This window comes from Podospora pseudoanserina, chromosome 5, assembly GCF_035222485.1.
Source record: "Podospora pseudoanserina strain CBS 124.78 chromosome 5, whole genome shotgun sequence".
Taxonomy (NCBI): Eukaryota; Fungi; Ascomycota; class Sordariomycetes; order Sordariales; family Podosporaceae; genus Podospora; species Podospora pseudoanserina.
Window position 1 is genome coordinate 2,975,483 of NC_085924.1, and position 24,906 is coordinate 3,000,388.

A 24,906-nucleotide genomic window follows, 5' to 3' on the forward strand; every position below is an offset into this window, starting at 1 on the left:
CCAACATTATTATATTTCACAGATAGGACCCCAATCTATTCCTCTTTCCATACGTGATTGATGAATTGATCAGGCTATTTAACTCGCACCCACACCACCACACCTCCTCCGCTCCATCATTTCCATCATTTGATTCCCTCGTGGCCGCCACACCGTAAAGTCGAGCGGCACACCGGCACATTCTATATTATCCACGGGCCCCCCTGCCAAGTCCTTCGAGAGCTTCCTTTTGCAAATTGGGCTTAATATCGCGTTCGGATCGATAGCCCGGCATTGACGGGAGAGTCAGATGGTGCACCTACTTGGGGGAGTGATATCTTTTTCCCGGTCCTGGCCGTTGAGCAGGCAGGCAGACAAGGTGCAGGCGTGCTCAGTGGAAGTAGGAGTAGAGAGAGAGGATGAAATCAATGAATCTGGCTGTACATTTTCCACTTTGTCAGTCACCATTGAGTGACCAAGGGCGCCCCTTGAATCACGAGTGATGAGACTCACCGGTAACCAGTATCATGCCGCTTGCGGCCACGTAAAATGCAGCCAAACAAAGTGGCACGATTAGAAGGCAAAAGGTGTGCCATCTCCCGAACAGGAGGTGCATTGTATGGGGTTTGGTGTAGTTCTTTCTTTGTGCCCGGGGTTGTCAAGGAAGTTTACGTCTGCGCAGTGATTTTGTTGGACTTGAGGAGTCCAGTTCGAAGTGGGTGTCATTTGTTTTTTTCTTTCTTTTGACATTTAAGCCAGTGAAGAAAACTTTACCGGCTGAGGCGTCGCGAGAGTTCCAAGGCTTGACGGTGGCTCCATGACGGACGGCACCTGACACATTGAGCGTTCAGCATGTGGGAACTTTCAACTGGTTCAAGATGTCAAACCTTGGCCAAAGAGGAAGAGGGAATGCAATGGTGATTGCTCTACACACCCAGATTCTCAGACACCCTTTACTTCCCATATATTTTCCTCGTTCTCTCATCCCACTCCTCATCATACCCAGTGTCAGGGTCCTCCTCCATATCTTCGTCCATCTTATCCACCTCGCCCTCAGACCCCGCCTCATCTGCCTGCTTCTCGGCGTAATTATCAAGAGGAAGATTCTGAAACTCTTCCATGTCGTAAACAGAGCCTGGCAACTCAACATCTCTTGGGATTGACATGATGCCAAACTTTTGGCACATGCCCCAAGACCCGCTCGTACCATAGAATCCGACAATCTTGTGATTGGTTGGTGGCTCTGTAGAGGCAGATTGTTAGTTTTCTTTCTCAGCCTCCACGCAGGGGGCAGCCATGAAGCTTACCAAGAACCTTGACCTCATGCAGCTCCAAATCCGCCGCAAAACTCTGAAGATTCAAGCCACCTCTTGCCTGGCCATTAGACAACCACACTCTCAGGCCTTTTAACACGTCGTGGTTCTTCAGAGCCTTGGATACGGCCACCTTGGTGACTTCAACTCCAGGTGGGATCGCCATTTTCCTCGCCTGATGTCCTCCCATCTGTGTCGAAGGGGGTAACCTTGGGCCGCATGGCACCTTTGACCCATCCTCGTAATAGACATAGGCACCGTCCAACGCGCACCCGACCCTGACATCAATCATGGTGGCGTTCACAATCGTCCCATACCACTTGGTGCCCTTCCTCTTGCTCCGCTTCTTCAGCAAAACAGTCCACTTCCAATCATGATTCATGCCCCACTGTCCTTTCGAACGTTCCTCCTCCTCGGCGTTCGACCCAATGGCCGTTTTCGTGAAGCGAAGGTCGGTCCCGGGAATACCAGCATCGATGTACTCAGCCACTCGCAACCTCATCCAAGTCGAGATGTCATGAAACGTAGACTTTTCCCCATTCATACCCAGCGCCTCGATCCGATCCAACCCGCCGGTCGCCATCCTTTCCTCTTCGCTGACATGAGGGCCCAACCGCTCCATCAACTCTCGCAGTGAGAATCTCACACTCTTGAGCGGCTCGCCAGGGTAGGTGAGACCATCGCTGATAGACATATTCTTGCTGCAAACCCAAACACTGGCAAGCCCAGCATCGCACTTGATCTCAACATTTTGAGCAGCGCGGCCATCCACAGTGTCCTCCACCAAAGGACAAATCTCAGGTGCGCCCTCTGGCAAGGTCACATAGCCCGGTAACTGAAACTCGGGCGCGCTATTACGCAGAACAAGCGCGTCCTTGAGTTCAATCCGGTAGTATCCAGTCTGCGAGACGTCTGATCGGACCGGCTTCGGCTCCTTTTCTTCCTCCTCACCCGCACAGCGCAACGCGCGCGAGAGAAAATGCTCTGGCCATTGAAAGTAACCCCACCAAGAATGTTTGAATGCCCACCCCAAGTCATGACTGGTGATGAAATTAGGCTTTGTCGCCGAAGGGTTAAACGCCCGGACGATCTCCTTGTAAAACCGTCCCTGGCTCACGGAGCAAGCTTCCCACATGCATATAGGCCGCTCACAACGTTCCCTGCTGACTGCATCCCCGACAGGTGTCGGGTCAAGGAGGCAGTCTGGAATCTCATCCATGAACCGGGGCCACGAGTAGGTCGACTGACTCCCTGACATGGCCAGCGAGAGGCCTTCTGATTTGTGGATGGAGAAAAGGGCGTCTGGGAGGGTCCTTCCCAGCTTCTCATCAAAGTGCGCGTCCAGAAGCAGGGCCGCGATGACCGGTTTGTTGTTTGGGTGGAGAGGACCGCCCGAGTTCTTGACCGCTTTGGACATGATTCGGTACAAATCCTTGTGTCGCTGCTCCTGGCCTGCCTTTGATTTTGCCGCTTCCATCTCAGCCTCAACGTCGCGTAACTGGGAGATCGTCTTCTCGGTGCGGATGACGTGGATTCGGGGAACGGAACCCATGACCTGCTGCTTGCCAAAAGATTGCTGCTGGGCGTGCCTGCTGAGGGTGTCGGGGGAATATTCCTCTTCAATTCGAAACGACTGGCGAGGCAGCCCGTCCCAGTAGATGTTGTCGGCGGCCAAGGCTTGCCACATGTAAGCAGCCACACGTAGCTTGGAAATGGCGGCATCGAGACTCGAGTGAGTGCTGGAAATGTCGCCAAACTTGGCTGGTGGGCAGTCGATAAAGAGGGGTGAATCCTTTGCTACCAGGATGGCGAGATGAAGAGGCGGTACTTGCAGGAGAGGGGTGTACCGAAGGGATAGCTAGCTGCTGTGTCAGTGCCAAAACTCATGAGAAGCACTAACAATTCAAGATGAACATACCTCAACCGCGTTGGCGGCATCATTCCCCAATGTCACAGTGATCTTGTTCAGGCCAGGGGAAAGCATAACCAAGGCCTTGAACTGTCCCAACGACAGCGGCCAGCGCTGGTCAGGGAAGCCGGTGTTGCCATGCTCATCTTCCACATGAACCAAAACAAAACTGCTTGGCTTGGGTTCGACAACAACAAAGTCCCCGCCCGTCCCAGAGGTCGGCTCAGTGGAGGTCACACATTTGCCGGAAAGCAGAAAGCATCGCTGGTGAACCTCCTCCACCTCGTCAATCTCGGCGTTTTCGATCTCAATCATGGTGACAAGATCACATACAGACTGTAGGTAAAGAGGACAATAAAGACGGAGATTTGACAGAGACAAGACGCTGGAGAACACCAAGTTTAATAGTTAACAAAATGTCGGTGACGCGCTCCAGCTTTCATGGTGGTGGTGTTGTTCCAGGCAGAAGATGGAGCCCTGGGGTGATGCCCCACAGATGCCTGGACACAAGAACCAGGCCCCTGCCTAGCGCACCGATGGTAGGGCGCTGTGGGGCCTCGGCCCTGTCAAAGATGGAGTGGCGCCTGGGGTGCATCAACGTCGACCTGCATCGGCAGGCAGATGGGTGAATGAAAATTGCGATCTGTTTTTGATGCCAGTCCCGGTATATGGCGAGAATCTTCCTCACGTCCCAGACAAATGGCCAAGAGCGCAATGAAAAAAAAAAAAACCAGAGCCGTTCAGACTTCCATCAAACACCCAAAGGCAAGTCCTCGAGAGACGGGGTATAGATCGATCATCACCACTTTCTGTTCCAAATCCCAGCACAAGTGCCAGGCAGAAAAATAGCGAAAGTAAAAGGGCCTCACTGTGTAGGTTTCGAGGATATCGTTCATCAACCCGGGTGGGATCTGTGGCTCCTTTGGGGAATACAGAAGAGGACGACTACTATAGAAATGATTCTCTGAAGTATTGTCGACATGAGAAAAAAAAAAGAAAAAAAGATTGGAATTTTGGCAGAGAAGTCGAGAATATATACTGGGCAGTGGTGACCAGTGCGCCGCTGCATTCACTCGCACGGGCCAGGTGAAGTTTTAGGGGGGCAACCAACCGGGAGAGCAACCAGCAGAGCAACGAAGCAGGCCGGTCCTGGTGATGATGGGAGTTCCAAGTGGGCCAAGATGTTAGCTGGAGATCAAGCTTCCCGAGCCATCAAGCCTTGTGGTGGTAGGCAGTGAATACGGCGGAGGATCAACATGGGAATTGGACGTCTTGCTGAGGTATCATCCGAAGAGTTGGGACAACAACGGCGGAGACTGTCTAAAGCACCACCACGTGGAATCAAGCCCCAGACTGGAGTGACGCAACCTGGAACCACGTCAGTGTGGACCAATGGCTGAAGCACAGGAGAGGTCAGTGAAAAGGACAAAGACGTTGCACAATACTAGCATCAGGGGCACCACCAGGCCAAATGACAGAGGCACAAAGAACGGTCCAAATGAGCTGGCGTTAAGCAAGCAACGGGAGCAGTACCCCCGAGCTACCCGAGTCCCTCACTCAAATAAGCTTCGACCAAGGTGTCTCCCATCTAGCGGCCGACATGAACCAGACACGGACGGCAATTTATAGTTTGCGCCTGCTCCCCTTTCTCTTGGACCGCAACGGCCATAAGCGCAACGTGGGTGACGTAGGAATAAGTTCCCAGCCATTGCAACGTACCACAGCTTCTCTTCTCTGTTTCCAGTCTTACCAGCCATCCTCGACAGCTTCAGCACCCTCTCAAGAACCAGTGCTGTCGTCGTGTGACAAGACCATCACCAACGACTCGTCGTCAACACTCCCCCGCCGCCGCCGTCGCCGCCGCCGCCTCACCCACGCTGCAACCATTCTACCACCACATCGATAACCCCTTTCGCCCGGGGCTATGGGGCCCGACGAGATCGAGATGGTACCGCCCAAGACACCACGCGGTTTGCCCCCATCAGAAACAGATTACCAGCCCGTCAACTGGAAGAGGCTCTTTTTGCGCCCAAAGTACCTGGCCATGTGGGTGGTCTTGGTGGTTATTATCATTCTGACCGCCATCATTACCATCTACCACGACAAGGTTGTTGAGGTGGGTGATATTGGACACTTTGACAATGTATGTGGTGGCAAGCAAGAGATACTGACTGCGCATCCTCTCCAGCATCTTCGGCCCTTTGCCGAGCAAGTGCGCCATCTACCCGGCGGGTGGCTAATACCAATCGTCATCCTCATCGTGATATCGTTTCCACCTTTATTTGGCCACGAAATCATTGCATTACTGTGCGGAGTAGTATACGGATTATGGATTGGCTTCGGCATCGTGGCGGCAGGCACCTTTTTGGGAGAAGGTAGGTGGAATTCGTGCCGTGGCTGGTGATGGCAGTGTCAAGATGCTGACAGGCCCAAACACAGTTGGTACTTGGTTCGCCTTCAAGTATCTATTTCGACAAAAGTCGGAGAAGCTCGAAAGGACAAGCTTGAGCTACGGCGCCCTGGCGCGCATCACTCGTGATGGGGGTTTCTGGGTATACCGCTTCCTGTCTTGAGACTAGAATTATCAGGCGACTAACATGTGGACGGTATAGATTGTCCTGATTATTCGCTTCTCGGCGATACCTACCCACTTTTCCACCGCCGTCTTTTCCACGTGCGGCGTGAACTTCTGGATCTTTGCCATTGCGACGTTCCTTACGCTTCCGAAACAGATCTTTCTCGTCTATCTCGGTGTCCTCCTACTCCAAGATAAGCCGGACGACGCGCCCAAGAACATTGTGTTTGGTATCGCGTTTGTGTTGACCATTGTCATGGCAGGCTACATCGGTTTCAAGATGCGGTTTGTTAAGAAGATTTTGATCGAGGAACAAGAGGAAAGGAGAAAGGCTTTAGCAATGCCGACGATGGATGACACGGTCAATACCGGGGATGGGGTCTTGGACCCAGGAAGAAGCGAGGTTCGTGATCCGAGGACGGTGGAGGCGCAACACAAGTTTCTAAACAGGTCGAGTCAGTATGAGGCCCTTTCCCAGAACGACTTTAGCATCGCGATGCCAGGTCCTGCCGCCGGAAACCACACGCCGCTTGGTGAACCCTCCAAGGGACCGTCCACTGCGCCATCCGGGTGGACGACAGAGGCTGTCAACACACCCGATAGTCCAGGAACGCCGCCAAACGAGTACTTTGGGCAGCAACCGGCAAAAGGGTTTCAGTGGGTGTGAGGGATGGTGTTGCATCAAAATGCGCCATGTTACCTTGAGTTTGGATATGGAGGTTCGAGTGAAACAAAGGGCAAACAGTAGTGCATGGGCGTCAGGTGATGTTTTTCTGACGGCGATGATTTGTTGAATTGCTGAGGGGCAGGGGCCACGTATTTCCAGCGCTGCCAAGTGGACTTGGCCAGAGGGCAGAGCTTTGAGCTCTTCTCAACAGGGCTTTGTTTATCGAACCTATGGTTCCAATGACACTCGAGATTGGGATCTATTGCAGATAGAGATATGCAAGTACATTACCGACATCCTGGCCTGCATTGACTAGGCTGTTCAAAGCCAAGACTGTTTGTTGGTGCTTTTTGGTAATGGCATCATCAAGGGAGGCATTCTTGGGTCTTCCAAGGAATTTGTGACTTCATCGAAGTCAGAGGGTTCACGATGGTGTAAAACGGAAGGGAAGCAGAACAACTGAGGATCCGCCATCAACCGTTCAACATCACCACACCTCTATACGATATATCAACACTCCAATCAACAAATGAAGCTCCTCGCCTTCCTCGCCTTGGCGGCGTTGATGTTGCCGCTCTGTGCACCAGCTCCTCGAATATCAACAGAGAGATGGAGAAGGCTATTGCGAGGGAAACTGGCGAGGTTAGGTTGCTGTATGAGGAGTTTAGCTCTTCGAGGAGCGCGTGGCGGGCTGTTCTGGAGCGGCAGGCGGTTCGGTTGGCGGGTAGGTGTGAGGGGGTTCATAATGAGGTTGGTGGGGTTGGTGGCTGGTGAGGTTGGGGAGTGTATTAGTGCTTTGGGGGTGAGGTTTGCGGAGGTGACTACGGCGATGGGGGTGAGCACTACGGCGACGAGTGTCGCGGGTGAGGTTGTTGACACGGGGTGTTTGATGGGGGTTGTGGGAGGTTGTGGGGGTTGTGGGGGTGGTGGGGGGGGTGGAGGTTGGGCTTTGAGGATAGGAGGACGAAAGTGGAAGAGGTTGCTGCTTGATGGGGGCTATGTTTCATCATTATTACGCTTATCTGTACAAAAAGAGTGTCATCTGGTTGCTGTTTCCGAGCATGTATTCCGTCTAGTAAGGCCAAAACCTAAAACGGCCGCTCCGAAGCTCTCCCAACAGGTGTGTCAGGCGACACCGGTTCCATCATGCTCACCCTCCCAGGCCTCCAGTTGGGTCCGACAGTAGAAGTTAGTGGTGAAGGGGTTCTATCTCTTCCTTCATCGACCGACGGCAAAGACCCAATCGTTGAAGGTGCCCGATGCTGCTCCTGCTGCGGTTCCATCGCTTTACTCCCGCTGTCCGCCCCAGCCTTGACACCAGGAAGCTCAAACACACCCGGCGGGTTCTCCGCCACAGCCGGCAGCGGCTTCTGCACCTCCTTCCCGTCAAGCTCCGTGTTAGGCTTGACCGCCGTACCATCCCCATCCAACTCCACAGTGCCACCCGACGTCCCAGTCTCATTGGGGGACACCCCCGTCACCATGCCCGGACTCGGCCCCGACCCTGAATGCGAGTGGCCCATCGTCGTAGGCGTTGACCTCGCGCCGGACACGTCCGCTGCTGAAAAGGGCACCGAGTTGGACCCGTTCTGCATCGTCGACTCTGACGCGTGCCTGAAGGAGGGCGAGTTGAAGACGGGTCCCTTGAGGACTGACTCGTCCGGCTCGGGCTCCTTGGCTGCGTAGGTTGATCCGATCCATTTTCTGCGTTTGCGGAGGAAGCAAAGCGCTGTGCCGCCTGCGATGAGGCCGACGCCGAGGACGGCGCCAACGACGATGCCGGCTATGGCGCCGGTGCTGAGGTTGGAGCTGCCTGAGGAGGAGTTGCTGGATGGGTCGAGGTCGGCGTTTGGGTCGTCGGGGGAGGTGATGGGGATGATGGTTTCTTGGGCGCCTTGGTTCCAGATGCAGGAGGAGAGGTTGAAGATTTTGCGTTCATAGTCTACGGAGAGGTAGCTGAGGAATGTTAGTCTTGATCTTTTTTGAGGTGAGAAGCTGGGGGACATACGCTTCTTGTAGGAATGTTCGGCCGAGTGTGTACTGCGAGGAGCTGTTGGCTCGTCGCAAGGGAAAGTAGTGGCTGGTGTTGGCTACCAGAGGAGCCTCGGCTGTCAGGTCAAATGCGGCATAGGGGAGGACAATGGTTACGGTGTCTCCGCCCGACCTGACATCAGAAAGTCTGAAAGAGACTTGTGCGTCCGAGTCGAGTAGTCTGTTTCTGTGTGTGTCGTTCACAAGATACAAACCTGATTCCCCATCGAGTTGCAGTCCAAACGCTTCTTCAAACGCTTCACAAGCTTCTTCTGGCAGCCAGATGTTGGGGTCTGTCGAGTCGATGAACATCTCAATGGGTTCATTAAGGAGGGTGGCAGAGTTGGATCCGCTGTAGCTGATGGACTGGACCACAACCACCAGGTCTCGGGTGATGTCTTCTGCCAAAGAAAACGACACCGAATTTTCCCTGAATCGAGACGAGTCATATCCGGAGAACACTAATTGACCGTAAACCTGTTTCAGCCGGTATTTCGCCCCGGCTGTGTAGCTGTAACTGAGACTTGGAATTTTCTTTTGGTCTTTCAGGGTCGTCAAGAAGGATGGCGATGAGGTGTTGGCCAAGGAAGTGAAATTCATGGGCTGATTGCTGAGACCAAAGATGCCCCTGAAAGAGAACAATGTTAGCTTTCACATCAGTTCCTTCAAGAGGACGGATCACATACAGATAAAACGGCTCTGGAGCAGCTATCATGCCCACTGTCTGGTCGTCAAACTCGGGCCCGTTGAGCCCCAGTCCCAACTTTTCCAGCCCAAATTGAACTCCCACATCGTACCCAAGATGCGCCCCAAGTCCAACGCCGTCATGGTTGATCCCGTATTGGCCTATGTCTTGCCAGGTGGAGGACTCGTTGGAATCAAACAAGTTGCCTCTAGAAACGGCGCAGTCGGGAGGTATGGTGCCAAATGCCTCTCGTGAGCAGGCAAGTTCTGTTAGTGGCACTAATGTATGGGGTGATGCTGTTGAAGGGAGCACCCTGATGAACTGCTCCGGTGTGCCGACCCGGATGTCGAATGTGCTCCATGGGCCATCGTTACCTTCGCTGGTTTTGTGTCAGCAGTGATAATTTTGGCAAGACGTTGCGAGACTGAAACGTACAAGTACTGACTACCAGGAATTACAAGAGGGCCTGGCTTGTCGTTTTGCGCAGCTGTCTTGGCAACCAAGAAGGCACCTGCAAGTAGGCCTTTTGAGGGGCGCATTTTGAAATTATATGAACACAGAATAGCGTACTAAAGGTCGTTCATTTTCCCTTTGTAAAAGGGCCACGGTCAAGTTGTCATGTCTGTGAGGGTAGCAAACAACAACATCTCGCCGAAATTCTCGTGGGCTCACTACTTTTTCGCCTTCTACCCTTGATGATCGCTGACGACTTCCTTTGATGAATCCAGACATTCGCAACACCAGGATGCCACCCCATGACGTGAGAACCGGGCGAGTGTTGTCAGGGGCGTGGCCCCAAGTCAGAGACGTCACCCCGCAGCGGACCCCCTGTCCGTCTATCGTCAATGCAACCCTCCACACCCAATCAACAAAACCGACGAGCCAACCGCTTGCCTCTTCCAGAAGCTCCACTGCCTTGGCTTCCACTTGTCAAGCCAGGTCCCCGCAGCATGTCCAGGTTCCTGGCAGACCTGCAGGTGCATCGATGCCGGATTGGGCCTGACAGCGCTCAAAACAAGATGTCGAGAATTCGGGAACCGGATGGCCAGGACGTGGCAGGCGTGGCAGACGGTGGCAGGGCTATGGTACCCTGCATGGGATTTGACCTTTGGAATAAATGACTGACCCATCTCCTGTTTTCCCGTGGTTCTGCCAGAGCTCTTCAAGTGCTTCGACATTCGTTGCCTTTCGCTCGTTCAACCAACGCCAACGTTGTTGGTCAAGGGTCAACCATGCTGTCGTCTTTGAAGACATTAGCGCCCTTGGGGCTGCTGATCTCGAATGTTGTAGCCTCTAGAGATGATGATGGTAAGCACCACACCCAACTATAGATTCAACTCGACAAAAGTTAGCACAAGAACTGACAGTGGAGCAAGGGGACGACGTTCGCTTCAGACTTGATAGCACCACAATCTACGACCCCCAATGCACGGCCAGCGTGACGGTGTACAACACAACGGTGGTGCAAAAGACACAGTTTGTTGACTACATCGTCAACATTACAAAAACCAACACATGTTACGAGTCTACGACTCTGACGCTCAACTATACCGTGTCTGTCACCAACACAGACACAGACTTGGTCACTATCACCAACACCGGCACCGACCTGGTCACCATCACAAACACCGATACCGACTCCGTGACCATCACCAACACCGACACAGACTCTGTCACCATCACAACGACTGACACAGATGCCGTAACAATCACAACGACAGACACAGACGCTGTCACCATTACCACTACCGATACAGATGCCGTTACCATCACCACTACGGACACTGATGCAGTCACAATCACAACAACTGACACCGACTCGACCACCATCACCAGAACTGTCTACACGACCACCTATGACCCCTGCCCAAAGTCATGCTCCATCTCCGCCGCCAGCGTCCACCTCTACTACTGGCCCACGGACCGGCCGTACACCTACCCAACCACCTATGTCGACCCCTCGCTGTCCTACACCTTCACCTCTCCCTCGGTCTACATGTACATCCCCTCCGCCCAGGGCGTCAACACCCTAGGCGAGCGCGTGGAACCCTCCACAACAAACTGGATCCTTCCTCTCGACCTCTACGAAGTCTCCACCATCGCCCGCGGCTCTAACGCCACCAGGCAGCTCACCCTCGCCGACCTGGGAACCAACTGCCCGCAAACCTACAACCCGACCGCCATCGCCACCATCCCGAGGGACTGCGACCCCATGCTTGCAGCCCCCAGCCAAGTCCGATCCTGGGCCTACCCTTGCAACGCCTGCGGCCGGTTCGGTCTCTTCGACCCCCCCTATGCAGTCCCGACCACCACTGGACTTCTCGGCCCGTCGACTGTCGTGGTTACCGCCGAGCCGATCACGGTGACTGCCCCTCCTGTGGTTGAGACTTCTCCCCCTCCACCACCACCGCCACCCCCCGTGACAACGGGAGCGCTGGTGATCGAGTACCACGACGAGGATGGAAATATTGTCTCAGCGACGACGATTGCCACGACGGGGGCTAGCGGCGGTACATCGACTAGCACTGTTGTCGTTGCGCCCACGAACACGGATGGTTCAGCTCTCCCCACAGAGACAGGAATGGTCCCGGAGCCATCGGGTGGTGAGAGTTCAAACATTTTTACCATACTCCCCACGGACACTATCATTCCACAGCCGGGAGAGACTGGTTTGCCGACAGCAACGACAGGTGCGCCTGACGATGAGCCGCCTGTTGAGGTGACGTCGCTGCCTACTACGACGGTGGCGACGGCGGCGGGGAGGAAGCTTGTTGCTTCGGGGTCGCTGTGGTGGGTTATGCCTAGTGTGGCGGGGATATTGTTTTGTTTGTAATTTGTAATGTATTTTTACATGATGATTTGATGATCATTTTGGGTTAGAGAAATAACAAGGAAGCGTACTTTTTGAAGATTAAAAAGCGCCGTGGGTTTATATCTTGGTGACGAACGTGCATTGCGGCGCTGTCTGTGTAAATTCAGGCGTTCAGGGGGTCTGACGAAATGAATGTTGTGGTGTTTCTTTCCCTTTTGAGTGTCAAGGTGCTGAATGAACAAGGGGTGGCGAAATAAAACTCAATACATGCAGGTACTTCAAAGCTGAAATTGGAAGATAGGAGGTACCTTATTGAACATGAGGTGCTCTATGTTCAGATCTTCTTCCTCTACAAGCCGCCCATCACACCCGCAACAGCAACCCCCACAGCCGCCACACCCATCACATAACCAGTCTCCCTTGCTGCTCTAGCGGTGCTGGTGCTCGTCGTGCTAGTGGTACTAGCCCCCCTTTCCCTATCGTCATCAGTCTCCTCCCCATCATCCCCCTCATCACCACCCGCACTCCCAGCCGGAGCAGCCCCCAAAACCTCCACCAAACCACCCGGACTCAGCTCGCCATTCAGCACCCTCTGCGCAGTAACACAACCCCCCACATCAGTAGCCGCATGCGCAAGCATAATCGCTACCGTGTCCACTTCGTCAAACACAGTCGCACATTCAACCGCGAAGTTTGTCACGTCAACTTTGTGCTTCGAGATCCAGGAACTGTGCGCCGCGTTCCAGCTGCTGATGACTGTGCCGGCTGCGGTGCGGGACCAGTTTTGCGCCCAGGAGCACTGCGCGCTGAGGTCGGTAATGGTGGATTGGCCGGTGGAGAAGTCGTCTAGCATGCTTGGGATGAGGTCGGGGTGTTGGGTGGGCCGGTCACGGTTGAGGGATGAGTAGCTTTGCTCGCAAGGGGATGTGGTAGTGCGGGTTGGTGTTGGCGAGGCTGTTGCGGTGGCTGCTTCTTGTCTGGGTTGGGCCTGGGGGAGGTTGGGGGACACCGTGGCGAGGGTGAGGAAGGGGAGGGTTGTGGCGAGCCTCATCTTAGGTGGTGTTCAAACTGGAAAGTTTCAATTGAAAAGAATATGGGTGATAGCCGGTGAGGTAGCAGCGTGGTTCATGCTCGCGGTTTTAAGGGAATTTGTCGAAATAGGTGGGTCGTGGCGGTAGGATCACCATCCATGTGGTTGTGAGTAATGGATTCAACGAGGGGTCCCGCATCGCGCCACGATCAGCGTTGAATACAACCATCGAGACCGAGGCTGCCATTTGTTTTACCCGCGCTTGGCGTCCTTACACCATAGCAGCACCAGCCCACGCCGCCGCACCAACAACTCCCAGCACAGGCACCATATATGCCGTTTCGCGAGCTCCAGCAGCAGTCGAGCTTCTCGAAGTTGTAGTCACTGGCGTGCTCACACGCTCCCAGTCACCCGTCCAAACAATCCCGCCATCGTCGGTCGGAGTAGCAGGAACAAACGTGCCGAACAACAACTCCATGTTTGTCAGGCATTCTTCCAGGCCCGTGGCAAACTCTTGAAGATAATCCACCACTGTTTTGGTACCCAGGACCTCCAGACAGCGTTCGGAGAACTCGCTCAGTTGCGGCTTGGCCTGTGCGATCCACGACGACCTTGCTTCTCGATAGGTTGAAAACACGGTGCTGAGCTCGGACGGGAGCATTGTCAATTCTCGAGTTGGGGTACCAAGGTACAGCGAACACACCGATGTGTGATCAAGTACTCCCCGCGAGTCCCTCGGTGTCCTCATAGACAAGGCCTCATTCGCACCTTCACTCGCCGCACTTTCGCCGTACTTCCGGAGGACAGGTGGTTCCGTCGGGTAGCTGCGAAGAATTGAGCTGCTTGTGAAGAGACAGTTCTCCACAGCCTCGAAGTTTTCCGTGGGTGTTGGCGTCGGAATTGCTTTGGTTTGACGAGGGAGGATGGCGTGCCAACTGGCATGTGCTGGGGTTGTGAACACGCCCCACAGAACGGGGAGAGATGAATATGTTGACAGGCGCATTATGAGTCGGTTGTTCAATCAAACTTTCAGCGGGTTATTCAAGGTCGACAGGAGAGAGAATGAGGCATTCCAGACGCGTCTTCTCTACGGGGACGACGTCCGTTATATTTGTCTGTTGCGTTAGGTTGTATCGGCAGAAGGCCCGCGCATAACACGCTCAATAGCACCTCTTGGCAAGGCTTTCACAGGGCAATTTCCGAGGTCACAGTCCCTGACCAGAACGGCCATATCCCGTGTTATCCCCGTATTATCCCCGTCCTCGAACGTGAATGAGGTTCACCTGGCATATTTTAAGGTCACAAGCTTTTGACATGCTGGAATTGGCTGGCATTTATGAGGTAACATAAGGCGTAAGGATGGAGGTCAACAGGAGCCCCCTGAGCAAACATGTTGAATGTTCGACTCGTACCTGTCGCTATATACTTCAAATCTCTGTCACCCTTCTCCTGTTTAGACTCTGAAAAATCATTCTCTTCCTTCGCGACGCAAGACAACGCCACCCCTCAGTTACAAAAAGTCTTGAGACTATGAAAAGTCCGCACGTCGTAGCAGGTCCCGGGGTACACCTGCATCTCGGTACCACTGCAATCCGTGCCTCCATAGATGAAAGCTAGGTACGAACCTACCATTAGCAGTATTTTTATAGATATGAACAACAAGAGGTACTCACTGCGACAAGTATCAGCAATGCTTCTGACAGTGAGCGACTGCCCAGGAAGCGAGAAACAGCCTTGGTCGGAGTTGGTCCAGCTGCTCTTTCCATCGGTGTTGCACGTCCGGGTGTCGGACCAGGTATCGAAGACCACGGCTGGGTCTACGAGCTTTGATCGAGCACGAATGCTGGAGTCTGTGTTGATCACTGCGCCCAGGATGGGGCTTGAGAGGAAGAAGAGAGCGGCGAGGTTGATGGCGATCATTGTGACTGTGCAAAAAGGCTCGGGATATAAGTGGTTTGCTGTGATTGTTGAAGGGGAAGATGATGCGGTTATGGGCTGAATCTCCAGGTGGAGGGAAGGGGGTTTTATCCTTTGATATCTAAGTGCTCGAAACTGTGTTCTAGCTGTTTGTTAGATTCGAGTAAGGTACTCTAAGACATCGTCATCTGGCTACACATGTCACAAACACTCGGGTTTGAACACCACCTCACCACGAACTCAGATTCTTGATGCTTATATCGATATCAACTAGGTGTGACGAGCGCTACGCGGTACTCACCTCCTGTTTTGTGCCATCATATTGGACTGAGTCACTGAGACATCAGGTTATGCAATTCAAAAGGAAAGAAATAAGACAGAAGCAAAAGTCAAGGGTCTTGTGGCACCTTCTCACTGCTGGCTTGGATACACAAACTAACTGGGAATATTGTTGTGAACATGAAACCGACATTTATCTCCGCCCGAGCGGTGGACATATTCTGAGATTGAATATCAAAAGAAAACGCAAAAGATCGTAAACTACATTCGCACGCTAAATGACTGAAAAAGACACAAACTACTACCTTTTTGTAGTATAAAATTCTTCAAATGTACCAACATCCCCCGTTCCTTGCCCAGAACACGCCACAATAACCCGCAGAAAACCCTCACCCCTGAAACACCGGCGGCCCAGGCGGCGTGTACTTGTCAAACGGCACATAAATGTTAAAAAACAACCCCGGATCATCATACGTATACCCCCTATTAAAGTCAAAATCCTGGTCCGGCACCGCCTCCCCCCCGCCCGTAACCTCGACCTGAACACAGCTAGGGTAGCTCTCTGGCCCCCTCGTGTTGTCAACCTTGAAGTTGATATCCGCCATATGCAGCGCCAGCAGCTCCTGCCGAATGAGATACTTCCCCGCCGCCAAACTAGCAGGCAGCTTGAAGTCCGCGCGCCCCTTGTTGGCAATCATCTTGATGGTGGCCCACTCGCCATTCTCAAAGCCCTCCTCCGCAATCTTTGACCAGATGGGCTGAGCACCGTTGCCTTCGGTGAAGGGGGCGATGTAAGTGATGATGGCGCCCTTGTGGGAAGGGTCGAGGATGTCGGTTGGGTCTTCCGGGCGGAAGTGGAACCAGCGGAAGGAGAGGGTGGCTCCTGCTGGGGCGGAGACGAAGTCCGGTGCTGGGGTGCCGCCGTTGGTGTTGCAGACGATGTCGGGGGATTGGAGATCGCGGACGGGGTCGTTGGTTTTGGGGGAGCGGATGTACTTGTTGCGGCCGTCGCCTTGGTCTTGGCCGTTGACGAAAACGCCGAACATGGTTGCGTGGGCGGAGATTAGGGGGGTGAATGCCAGTAAGGCGGCGAGTGTTGAGGTGCTGAAAAGCATTTTTGGGCAGAATTGCTGTGATGTTGAAAAGGAACGGCTGGCGCAAGCGCTTTGACTAGAAAAGGAATGACTGTTTGTATCGCCACAACAAACGGATCTGACGAGTTGGGATGAATGAATGCTGGGATAATAATCGTGCGCGCACAAGAGAACCTTCTTATATCTCCAGGATTCAATCATGGACTGTCAGTCGGTAAAGAATCCATGGTGACCTATAGGTCAATACGGCCAGGACATCAAGGCCTCGGGAGCACAATGAGGTCAGCAATGCGGCGAACTGCTAAGAAAACATTCGTCCAGTGCTTGGGTGGGTCAAATATGGTCCTTGTAGAAGGCAAGGATGCAAGGTGTCTAGCAGCATCATTGGTTAACTTTCTTATCTTTTAGGAAAAGACCATTATTTGGCACCCATCTGGCCTGTCTGTGTTTCAGGGGATAGTTCAGACGAGGTCACGCTTTGTGGGGATATCGCCGGTGTCCCGGCAAGCTGGGCGGGATGCTGGGCCGCTCGCTGTGCCGTTGGCTTTGAGATGTGTTGAATAAGGCCCTATGAAACATGGCCAAGGTGCTCGCTGGTAATGGTGTGCTGCAAGGGGTGAAGGTTCAAAAAGGCGCAGCTATGGCCAGATTCCCGACCAACAACCTTGATGGAAGTCAGAACTTAGATGCGCCAATCTTCCCAACGGCTAAATCAATGAGACTAGGGTCTTTTTGAACTTTGATAACGTCGTGTTGCAAGTTTTCAATTTCTGTGTCAATCTGAAATAGTCGCTGAATGAATTGATAGGGTTGAATGAGAGCGAGAAAGCGATGTTTGACTAAACTTGCCCTTGACCATACACGCGATACTTTAGGAACAGTTTTTGAACAGTTAGGAACGCAAACGGTTCGAGGCTTGCAATCGGCCTCCTTATCAATGGATATTCGGACTCGATCATTTGGACAATCGTCAACTGTTTGTTCCCACTCAGGGGCCCCCTTTTCTTGGACGTACTCCGCCATGAGCACCATGCGGCCCGGCTTCCCGCATCAGTGTGGAGAAATAACAAACACCAAAGCGGCAACTCCGCCACAGTCGGCGCACCTCGGCCCCGCCATCCAATAGCCACGTTTTAGAACCCGAACTAATACCGCCCAAACACAACCCCGCGTTTATTCAAGCCACCATATGAGAGCATAAAACGGTGAATACATTCACACTTATAACTTAAAATCAGTTGGAAGATCTCACTATTCTTTTCTCACCAAGTCTATCTCCAACCCACCATAATAATGTCCACCCCCGTCCCCCCAGGCCACCCCGACTTCGACCCCGCCGAAAACAAACGGCGCATGGAAGCCGGCGAGCTCTACTACGCCTTCCACCCCGACATCTCCAGCGCCCGCAGAAAATGCATCGCCGCCTGCAACGACTTCAACGCCGTAGGCTCCCGCGCTGACTTCACCCGGCGGCAAATGGTTGAGCTGTGGAAAAAGTAGCCCTCCCCCACTCCCCTTTCTCACCCTGATACTGGCTCACCCTATAGAATCATCTGTGACGACACCCCCAACCCCCCCGTCCTCGCAGACCCCAAACAGGACGAAGCCCAATTCACCCTCGCCTACCCCTACATTGACGGCCCCATCAAGGTCGACATGGGGTTCAACCTCAAGTTTGGCGAGCAAGTTTACATCAACTACAACTCCACTTGGCTGGATACTTGTACTATCACCGTTGGGTCGAGGACGCTGATTGGACCGAATTGCTCGTTTTATACCGCCACTCACCCGCTTGATCCGTTTCAGAGGAATGGGCTCAAGGGGCCGGAGGCGGGGAAGCCGATTGTGATTGGGGAGGATTGCTGGTTTGGGGGGAGTGTGACTGTTTTAGGGGGTGTGACTATTGGGAGGGGGGTTACTGTTGGGGCGGGGAGTGTGGTGACCAAGGATGTGCCTGATTTTGTTGTTGTGGTTGGTAACCCGGCGAGGATTGTGAGGAGGTTGGATGAGGCGAAGGAAAGGTGGGAGAGGGGCGAAAGGATTGGGGAGAGTGCGTAAGGTGGTGATGGTTGATTGGAAAGCGAAGTTGGAGTATAGCGTTGGAGTTGGAAGCTGCATGTGGATAGACCTTAGGTAGAGGTATGTTTTGGTTTGGACATGATTGTTACGATCACGGCTTTTTTGGTTTCTTCCAGGGGACAGACCAAGCCGACTTTGACTTGGGCTCCGTAGTTTTGGTCTCGTCAGTCTTCTTTGCTTCCTCCATTTTCCTCACTACTTCCTGCTGGAACACCATCCACTTCGCTTCCATATCCTGCTGGCTGATCTCCGGCTTTCCCCCGAGAGGTGCAGTATCAGCATCTTCCTGACCGTTGTACTGACCATCCTTCACGTTAAGAACCTGACACAGGGATTCCGCCTTGCCAACCAGCCATTTTCCATGTACCATGCCGTTTCTCCAGTGATCTGGCAATGCAGCAAAGCCCAGATAGGCTCCAAGCAACGCTCCGGCAAAGCAGGCATTTGTGTCGGCATCTCCACCCTTCATAACCAGCTCCGTGATCAGCTCCTCAAAAAGCCTTGATCGGTCGAGCACCCCACGGTTTCTGTCCATGGCCATCCTAAGCAACACCACCCCCGCCCCCAACGTCTTATAGACAAACCCAATCGAAGCCCCATCATCCAACCTCAACCCTTCCAGCCCATCTTTTCCATCACAAACCCTCCACAACTCCTCCCAATCCACCCCCGGATCCTCTTCCCGCCTCCCTGTTACACTCTCATACCACCTCCTCCCCCTCTCAATCACCCCGTCAATATCCTCTCCCCTCGTCACCTCGCCCCTCACCAACTCCCTGACCAACCCACTCCCCACAACGCAAGCAACCACACACCTAGGGTCAACATGCGTCGCCCTCGAAATCTCCGCCCCCAACTCAAAACACTTGGTTTCCTCCTCCCAAACCGTCATCAACCCCAACACATGCGTCCTCATCAAACTCCCATTCGGCGCAGCAAATCTGTTGGTCCCCCTCCAGTACCCCCTCGCGATTCCTTCCGGCTCTTCCGCAAACCCCTTACTCGCCAACACAGTCCCAAGCAACCTCCCCAATCCGAGCGGCATCGTCCCCAACGGCTTGAACCCCTGAGAAGCCCATATTCTCAAGCGGGAGGCGAAATCACTCTGCGTGGGGAAGACGTGGCTTGATGGTGTGGACTGATGTAAAAAAGAGAGGAGGAGGAGGAGGGAGTGGTCGGTGTCGTCTGTCCAGTGGCCTGGGGTGAAAGGGGCGCGGTGGCGGTCGAGGTGGAAGGGGGTGGGGCCGGGGTGGAGGGTGAAGGTGCGGGAGGGGTAGAATGTTGCTGCTTGGGTCGAGGAGAGGAACTCGGTGTAGAGGCCTATTGTATCGCCCAGGGCTGAACCGATGAGGGAGCCGGTGATGCGGTCTTGGAGGGTGAAGTTGAGGAGGGTGGTGATGGCTTCTTGGGGGAGGGAGGGGATGGGTGACATTTTTGGGGTGCGGATCGAGGTTCCAGGTAATTGTTGGGTGTGATGGTTCGGTTATTGATGAGATAGAGAGTGTGTGGTTGAAGTGAAAATGCAAGTCGGGTTTTGAGGGCTGTCAGCCTTCGGGGCTGAGTTCTGGCGCTAGCGCTCTAGGCCATAGGAGGTTAGCGGTGGCAGTTGTGTAACACCCCGGCATGCTACCGAAGTCGTATCCTCCTCAGTCTTCAACATCCCAGGATTTTCAGGGTCACGGATCCTTTCAAGGAGCTGGCCGCTTATCCACGAGTGAAGATATGCCTCTCCCACGAGGCCCCATGGTGGATGGATTTCCATCCCCATCAAGACCCGCAGGTCTGATCACATGCAGCACTCCCAATCCAAGAAACATGGCAACTGTATCACCTGGCTCTGCATTGCCTGGACACAAGCCGAATTGTATGCAATCTTCTCCCTCTGTATACCACTGTGTCTGGCAAGTGAAAAATCTTCGGCCGTGGGAAACCGCAGCAATCCTTTCATTGACGTTCTTGTTTAGAGGGTGATTCCAGCGCCGGCAGATATTTGGGAGAGAAGCTTCAGGTTCAACTTGATCGGTCCCGACAGGTCGGTCAACAAGGTAGTTAAAACCTTGGCTGGATACAGACACCATCATCGTTTTAAAGAAGCCACTGTGCAGGAATTCTTTCTCCTGGATGTGCTCCCCAAAAAAATGTGCGAACAGAGCTGCTGCTTGTTCCCCGGCAATCTGCCCAGCTATCTGGAGTTCGATCAGTGTCTGTGTGAACTCCTCAAGGGCATCTACCCCTATCATTTCTGCCCACTTTTTCCGTGACGCTAATTTATGTGCAGTCGGGTTGACCCGATCAGGCGCGTTGGCGTCGAGCATATCCCCAGTGCCTGTAATAATACCACATATCAAACCTTGGATAGCAAGCTGTTTGGTATCCTTGATCATCCTGGTCACTGCATGGGTTTCACCACCTGCTCTGAAGACAGCGTGTGGCTCCTCTTCAAAGTAGTCCAATGGCTCCCTTGGGTTCTGGCCAATAGTCGGAGGTGGAGATCCGCGATGATCCCAGAGCGGCATCCATGACGGGAAGCCCTCGGGCTTTTCGATGCCGCAGCAATCACGGAGGAATCGGAGACTCTTTTTGCAAGTCAGTTCAACGTCAAGAAGGTCCCATATGACATCAAAAACACTGAAAGTTGTATCGTAATGAGCCGTGGACAGGGGATCAAGCACGTGTTCGATTTGGGCCAAGCCTAGGATTGCGTAGACCTTGTCGCGAGGATCGGAGGCGCCAAAGCCGCGGAAGCAGCTGAACAATTCGTACATGGTCCAGCGGTCGCTGGATGATCTTAGTATCTGTTGTGAATGAGTAGGTGTGTATGCTTGTTCCGGAGGGAGGTATTTTGGCATCCTGTTTTTAATGACAGCATTTGGGCGTCTTGCATCTGTCGTCATAATCCGAAAGGGAGAGCGTCGTCAGTTGCGAGGCACTGTCCACATTTTTCAGGCCCCAACATTGGATTGCTCTCGGGGCTTTTGCCGGGTTATTCCGCCCCACGTCTCGAATTCTCGCGCAGGGTATTTCTTCTTCACGGCCTTCTGGAGCGATTGCAAGCATTGACCCATGAGCAACTTCAGCAAGCGTTATGATGTAAACAGGCCCACGACATGAATCTTCTTGGCGGCAGCGATCAGGCGTTGCCAATGATAAATCCGAAGACCAAGACCCTGTAAGTCATGAGAGTCCAGGGTGTCTAGTTTAGCAAGATCTCTCAGCGCGTCGGTAGCATGATGCAGAGTAAAGACGGCGCAATAGCAGATGTCCATCCATTCTATTCCGTGACAGCCGCACCGCCCCATCACGACTTCCTGGACAGTCCAAATACGAGAAAACCAAGGCCACTCAAAGATCGAGAGAAGGTCAAACCAGGGGCTGGTGAAAAAACCAGAAGGGGCCGTGGAGAGTAGCCACAGGAAGGTTTCCTGCTCAAGCTTGGCCGTGGCTTTCACCAAGCCCCGAGGCCAATCACCTGTGCATCCGGTCCGGACCCTCAACTGTTGCAAAAAGGCCACTCCTCACTCATCTTGGGGACCATTGTCCTCCCAGATCCATGCTATGACATCTGTGGCTGACCGATAGATGTGTCTCATGATGTCGACCTGGGACTCCCTCTCTTGGATATCATCTTGGTTGATGCAAATCGCATCGATCCATAACCTCTTGGGCCTGCCAGGGAGCCGGATGTAAAGCAGGGCGGTAAAAAAGTTTTAGCGGACGTCAAACGATGTTTCATTGAGCCGAATGACTTTTGTTGGTTCAGCTTCGCCCCAACCGTACGAAAGGCAGGTGTAATCGCCGGCTTGGTCGAGTGACGTGGCGTGGATTTGCAGCTTCAGAGGGTCAGTTCGATCGGGTGATGGTTCGAGATCTAGCAGTCGAATTTTCCGTCATTCAACGCTTAATGCGCTGTAAACAAATGCCATTTTATATATTGTTAAGGTATATACCCCTGTTTATTTACTGCTTCTCACGCTGTTTTATCACCTACCCATACTTTCGAAATGCTGTCGGCCTCTTCCCAGAAACCTCCTTCACCGAACTCTCTTCGTCACCAACCCTTTGGTTACTGCTCAACCTCAGTTCCACCTTGCGCTCCTGACCCTCATCCTCAGTAACCCTTGCCATCAGCCTCCACACCTCCCATTTGTGCACCCCCACGCTGGTATTCTTGAGAAGCTCCGTCCCCCGACTGTTCATCGCCAACGTCATCAACTCGCCTAGCTGCTCCCACGCGCTGCTCCCAAACTTGCGATACACACACACCGTCCCGACAAAATGAACCACCACCAACAAGACGTGCAACAATAAAACCCCAAAAGCGAGCTTGACAGACAACCCCTCAAAGTTATACTCATACACAAGCCTGTCTTGATCTGCCCCCACCAACGCATAATCCAATATCGCCCCATCATTCCGGTCCTCCTCACGGTTATCCAGCCGCATCCTCGACCAGGTCAACTCAGCAAGAGCATCAACAAGATACACCGCCAACGACCTCGAAAGCACTTGATACAGTTGATCGCCCCCGCCCTCGACCGCATAGTCGTAGATACGGTCATAGGCAAAACGTGACACGTTTGGTGTCTTGTAGTTGAGCGGATCAGATGACATATCCAGCGAGTTATTCAGGCTGTTCAGCCAGGGGACCGTCAAAGTGATGATGTCACCCAGGTCTTTTGACGCGTTCAAGGTGGCGTTTGTTATGGCGTGGGAGAATAACGGGAGGTCGCTGTTGGAATAGGACCAGACGGAGGAGCCCACCCAGCGGGCGTCGATGAAGCAGAGGGCGAGGGAGGTGCCGGTGGTGTTGTATCTTGTCCAAAAGGTGGCTGATGCCTGGACGGGGGCGTGACGGCCGAGGTCAATGAAGCCAAAGTGGCTTTTAGAGTTGTAAGCCACGTCGAGGAGCTCGTGAGGGATGAAAAAGGTTGGGTCGGAGCGGTAATAGAGTCCTGGGTCAAGGAGGAAGTTGAATGGTGCGTCTGCCATTGTTTCGCTCTTTAGGGGATCCTTTCTTGGGCGGCTGGGGTCGGTGCACTGGATGGCGATCCGGGGTTGTTCGAGTGGTATCGAGTCTCCGGTGCTGCTGGTCAGTTTGGCGGTTCTGCGTGTCTGCACAAAGTCTGATCGGTCCATGGAATATCCCTTCGCAACCTGCGAGGCGGCCAGTTTCATGGGAGTGGTTGCACCAACCACTGTCTGCAGTGACATGGAGCTCTTCCACCATGCAACCGATTTGCCTCCTGATGTCAGGTTTGTGGGCAGACCATGAGTACCACGGGCGATGTTCGACAGCCAGGACCAGTCGATGCTGTTGGGGTTATCATATCCCGCGTGCGCACAATCCGAGGAGGTCGTATCATTAGCTGCAGGGCAGTATTCTGGGATGCTTTTCCTGTCCATCGTCTTGGGGTAGATGCTTGACAGGGGCCCTATCGCGTATGGGTCGACGGAGCGATCTGGAGACATGTTCCACCAGCCAAGTTTGGGGAGCATCACGATACCAGAGCTCGCACCAGCCAGGGTGGCTATGGAGAAGCTGGCTACCATGATAAATGCCATCCAGACTGACGATAAAGTGAGGTCGTGAAATTGCGTCAAAGGTGCCAAGAATGAAGAGCTGAAGAGATAAAACGGTGAGCTGAGCTGAAAGGGTGCGGTCAGAAACCCAAAGGGGATGCCCTCTGAGCCGACAAGTTTCCGCCGAATATTTGAATACAGAATCTGGAAGAGTGAGGCGACGATGAGAGTCTCGTGGATCTTTGCTCCTACCAGCAGCGCAGACGAGATGTTCGAGTTTATGTCCGGCCACTCCATCCGATATCCATGCAAGACGAAGAGGGCTATTGTAATGGCCATTGCTGGGAACTGGAAGACCATGAACTGGCCCACTGATCGTTCGGTATCAGTGTGGAATATTCGTTTCCGGGGTTCCTCATTCTTTTCCTTGTCTTCGGCGTCTAGCAGGTCGTCTTCGAGTATTTGGATCCATTCCGGCTGCTTGCTATCTCGCTTTCTGCCCAATCTGGATGGAAGCTTGGGTGGTGGTCTAGGTCTAGGTGGCAGTTTGGGTGCTGGTCTTGGTGGAAGTTCTGGTGCTGGTCTTGGTGGCAGCCTGGGCGCTGGTCTGGGTGAGGGGGAAATGTCGAGATCATCCTCGCCATCGAGATGTTGATATCGCGAAACCTTTTGGCTTGACATACTGCCTCTTCAAAAGGTCTCGTTTGAACGAGGAGCTTAAGGCTGGGCCTCTCGACAACAACAACAAGAAGACAATCGTGTTTTCATACTCTTGACGATACATTTGCGCTTCAACACCTTGGCGGCTAAAGCTGTGCTGTGCCACCATCGTGGGTTTGATCGCCACACAAGCCTCCGATTTAACCAATCACAGCCAGAGCTGAGCCTAGCCAGCACGCCAGGCACCGGGAATACGCTGCAATCCTTCGGACACTGCCACCGGTCTAGCTTATGAATTGCACTGATGTGCAAAACTTGCTCTTGTCTTTTGTTGAGAGCTAGTTTGACTGGGAGAC

The 24,906-nt window shown here is 53.4% G+C and overlaps 14 protein-coding genes across 14 annotated transcripts; 3 read left to right on the forward strand and 11 right to left on the reverse strand.

The window, feature by feature from the left end:
• Positions 1-78: 78 nt before the first annotated feature.
• Positions 79-595, reverse strand: QC764_0082440 (uncharacterized protein; the record flags this gene model as incomplete). The annotated part of the gene is made up of 2 exons (XM_062940816.1): positions 79-182; positions 493-595. The coding sequence occupies 2 exons, from the start codon at positions 593-595 to the stop codon at positions 79-81; spliced, it is 207 nt and encodes a 68-aa protein (XP_062799328.1).
• A 337-nt stretch (positions 596-932) lies between these two features.
• Positions 933-3,768, reverse strand: QC764_507000 (uncharacterized protein; the record flags this gene model as incomplete). Its single annotated transcript, XM_062947955.1, has 3 exons — positions 3,211-3,768; positions 1,287-3,150; positions 933-1,222 (listed from the first exon to the last, which is right to left on the reverse strand). The coding sequence occupies exons 1-3, from the start codon at positions 3,514-3,516 to the stop codon at positions 933-935; spliced, it is 2,460 nt and encodes an 819-aa protein (XP_062799329.1). The 5' UTR covers positions 3,517-3,768.
• Positions 3,769-4,347: 579 nt separating this feature from the next.
• On the forward strand, positions 4,348-6,480 carry TVP38_2 (Tlg2-vesicle protein). Its single transcript, XM_062947954.1, has 4 exons — positions 4,348-5,317; positions 5,390-5,576; positions 5,641-5,753; positions 5,814-6,480. Exons 1-4 carry the CDS (start codon positions 5,126-5,128, stop codon positions 6,441-6,443), a joined length of 1,122 nt encoding a protein of 373 aa, XP_062799330.1. The 5' UTR covers positions 4,348-5,125; the 3' UTR covers positions 6,444-6,480.
• An 897-nt stretch (positions 6,481-7,377) lies between these two features.
• Positions 7,378-9,875, reverse strand: QC764_506970 (uncharacterized protein). The gene is made up of 4 exons (XM_062947953.1): positions 9,595-9,875; positions 9,161-9,538; positions 8,452-9,102; positions 7,378-8,399 (listed from the first exon to the last, which is right to left on the reverse strand). The coding sequence occupies exons 1-4, from the start codon at positions 9,696-9,698 to the stop codon at positions 7,532-7,534; spliced, it is 2,001 nt and encodes a 666-aa protein (XP_062799331.1). The 5' UTR covers positions 9,699-9,875; the 3' UTR covers positions 7,378-7,531.
• Positions 9,876-10,289: 414 nt separating this feature from the next.
• Positions 10,290-11,992, forward strand: QC764_506960 (uncharacterized protein; the record flags this gene model as incomplete). Its single annotated transcript, XM_062947952.1, has 2 exons — positions 10,290-10,467; positions 10,536-11,992. Exons 1-2 carry the CDS (start codon positions 10,392-10,394, stop codon positions 11,990-11,992), a joined length of 1,533 nt encoding a protein of 510 aa, XP_062799332.1. The 5' UTR covers positions 10,290-10,391.
• A 328-nt stretch (positions 11,993-12,320) lies between these two features.
• On the reverse strand, positions 12,321-13,022 carry QC764_506958 (uncharacterized protein; the record flags this gene model as incomplete). The annotated part of the gene is made up of 1 exon (XM_062947951.1): positions 12,321-13,022. One exon carries the CDS (start codon positions 13,020-13,022, stop codon positions 12,321-12,323), a length of 702 nt encoding a protein of 233 aa, XP_062799333.1.
• Positions 13,023-13,272: 250 nt separating this feature from the next.
• QC764_0082500 (uncharacterized protein) lies at positions 13,273-14,004 on the reverse strand (the record flags this gene model as incomplete). The annotated part of the gene is made up of 1 exon (XM_062940817.1): positions 13,273-14,004. The coding sequence occupies one exon, from the start codon at positions 14,002-14,004 to the stop codon at positions 13,273-13,275; it is 732 nt and encodes a 243-aa protein (XP_062799334.1).
• A 503-nt stretch (positions 14,005-14,507) lies between these two features.
• Positions 14,508-14,921, reverse strand: QC764_506955 (uncharacterized protein; the record flags this gene model as incomplete). Its single annotated transcript, XM_062947950.1, has 1 exon — positions 14,508-14,921. One exon carries the CDS (start codon positions 14,919-14,921, stop codon positions 14,508-14,510), a length of 414 nt encoding a protein of 137 aa, XP_062799335.1.
• Positions 14,922-15,586: 665 nt separating this feature from the next.
• On the reverse strand, positions 15,587-16,312 carry QC764_506950 (uncharacterized protein; the record flags this gene model as incomplete). The annotated part of the gene is made up of 1 exon (XM_062947949.1): positions 15,587-16,312. One exon carries the CDS (start codon positions 16,310-16,312, stop codon positions 15,587-15,589), a length of 726 nt encoding a protein of 241 aa, XP_062799336.1.
• A 1,151-nt stretch (positions 16,313-17,463) lies between these two features.
• Positions 17,464-18,615, forward strand: QC764_506940 (uncharacterized protein). The gene is made up of 2 exons (XM_062947948.1): positions 17,464-17,787; positions 17,839-18,615. The coding sequence occupies exons 1-2, from the start codon at positions 17,585-17,587 to the stop codon at positions 18,347-18,349; spliced, it is 714 nt and encodes a 237-aa protein (XP_062799337.1). The 5' UTR covers positions 17,464-17,584; the 3' UTR covers positions 18,350-18,615.
• QC764_506920 (uncharacterized protein) lies at positions 18,462-19,930 on the reverse strand (the record flags this gene model as incomplete). Its single annotated transcript, XM_062947947.1, has 2 exons — positions 19,186-19,930; positions 18,462-19,119 (listed from the first exon to the last, which is right to left on the reverse strand). The coding sequence occupies exons 1-2, from the start codon at positions 19,800-19,802 to the stop codon at positions 18,462-18,464; spliced, it is 1,275 nt and encodes a 424-aa protein (XP_062799338.1). The 5' UTR covers positions 19,803-19,930.
• A 128-nt stretch (positions 19,931-20,058) lies between these two features.
• On the reverse strand, positions 20,059-21,264 carry QC764_506910 (uncharacterized protein; the record flags this gene model as incomplete). The annotated part of the gene is made up of 1 exon (XM_062947946.1): positions 20,059-21,264. The coding sequence occupies one exon, from the start codon at positions 21,262-21,264 to the stop codon at positions 20,059-20,061; it is 1,206 nt and encodes a 401-aa protein (XP_062799339.1).
• Positions 21,265-21,453: 189 nt separating this feature from the next.
• On the reverse strand, positions 21,454-21,669 carry QC764_506900 (uncharacterized protein; the record flags this gene model as incomplete). The annotated part of the gene is made up of 1 exon (XM_062947945.1): positions 21,454-21,669. The coding sequence occupies one exon, from the start codon at positions 21,667-21,669 to the stop codon at positions 21,454-21,456; it is 216 nt and encodes a 71-aa protein (XP_062799340.1).
• A 685-nt stretch (positions 21,670-22,354) lies between these two features.
• Positions 22,355-24,719, reverse strand: QC764_506890 (uncharacterized protein; the record flags this gene model as incomplete). Its single annotated transcript, XM_062947944.1, is given in 2 exon segments — positions 22,355-24,563; positions 24,574-24,719. 2 exon segments carry the CDS (start codon positions 24,717-24,719, stop codon positions 22,355-22,357), a joined length of 2,355 nt encoding a protein of 784 aa, XP_062799341.1.
• Between the last annotated feature and the right edge of the window lie 187 nt (positions 24,720-24,906).

Coding starts and splice junctions, on each gene's coding strand:
- TVP38_2 (XM_062947954.1), top strand. CDS start 5,126: ATGGGGCCCGACGAGATCGAGATGGTACCGCCCAAGACACCACGCGGT. Junction 5,318..5,389: donor ACCACGACAAGGTTGTTGAG/GTGGGTGATATT, acceptor CATCCTCTCCAG/CATCTTCGGCCCTTTGCCGA. Junction 5,577..5,640: donor AGGCACCTTTTTGGGAGAAG/GTAGGTGGAATT, acceptor GCCCAAACACAG/TTGGTACTTGGTTCGCCTTC.
- QC764_506970 (XM_062947953.1), bottom strand. CDS start 9,698: ATGCGCCCCTCAAAAGGCCTACTTGCAGGTGCCTTCTTGGTTGCCAAG. Junction 9,539..9,594: donor ATTCCTGGTAGTCAGTACTT/GTACGTTTCAGT, acceptor ACACAAAACCAG/CGAAGGTAACGATGGCCCAT. Junction 9,103..9,160: donor GCTCCAGAGCCGTTTTATCT/GTATGTGATCCG, acceptor GTTCTCTTTCAG/GGGCATCTTTGGTCTCAGCA.
- QC764_506940 (XM_062947948.1), top strand. CDS start 17,585: ATGTCCACCCCCGTCCCCCCAGGCCACCCCGACTTCGACCCCGCCGAA. Junction 17,788..17,838: donor ATGGTTGAGCTGTGGAAAAA/GTAGCCCTCCCC, acceptor CTCACCCTATAG/AATCATCTGTGACGACACCC.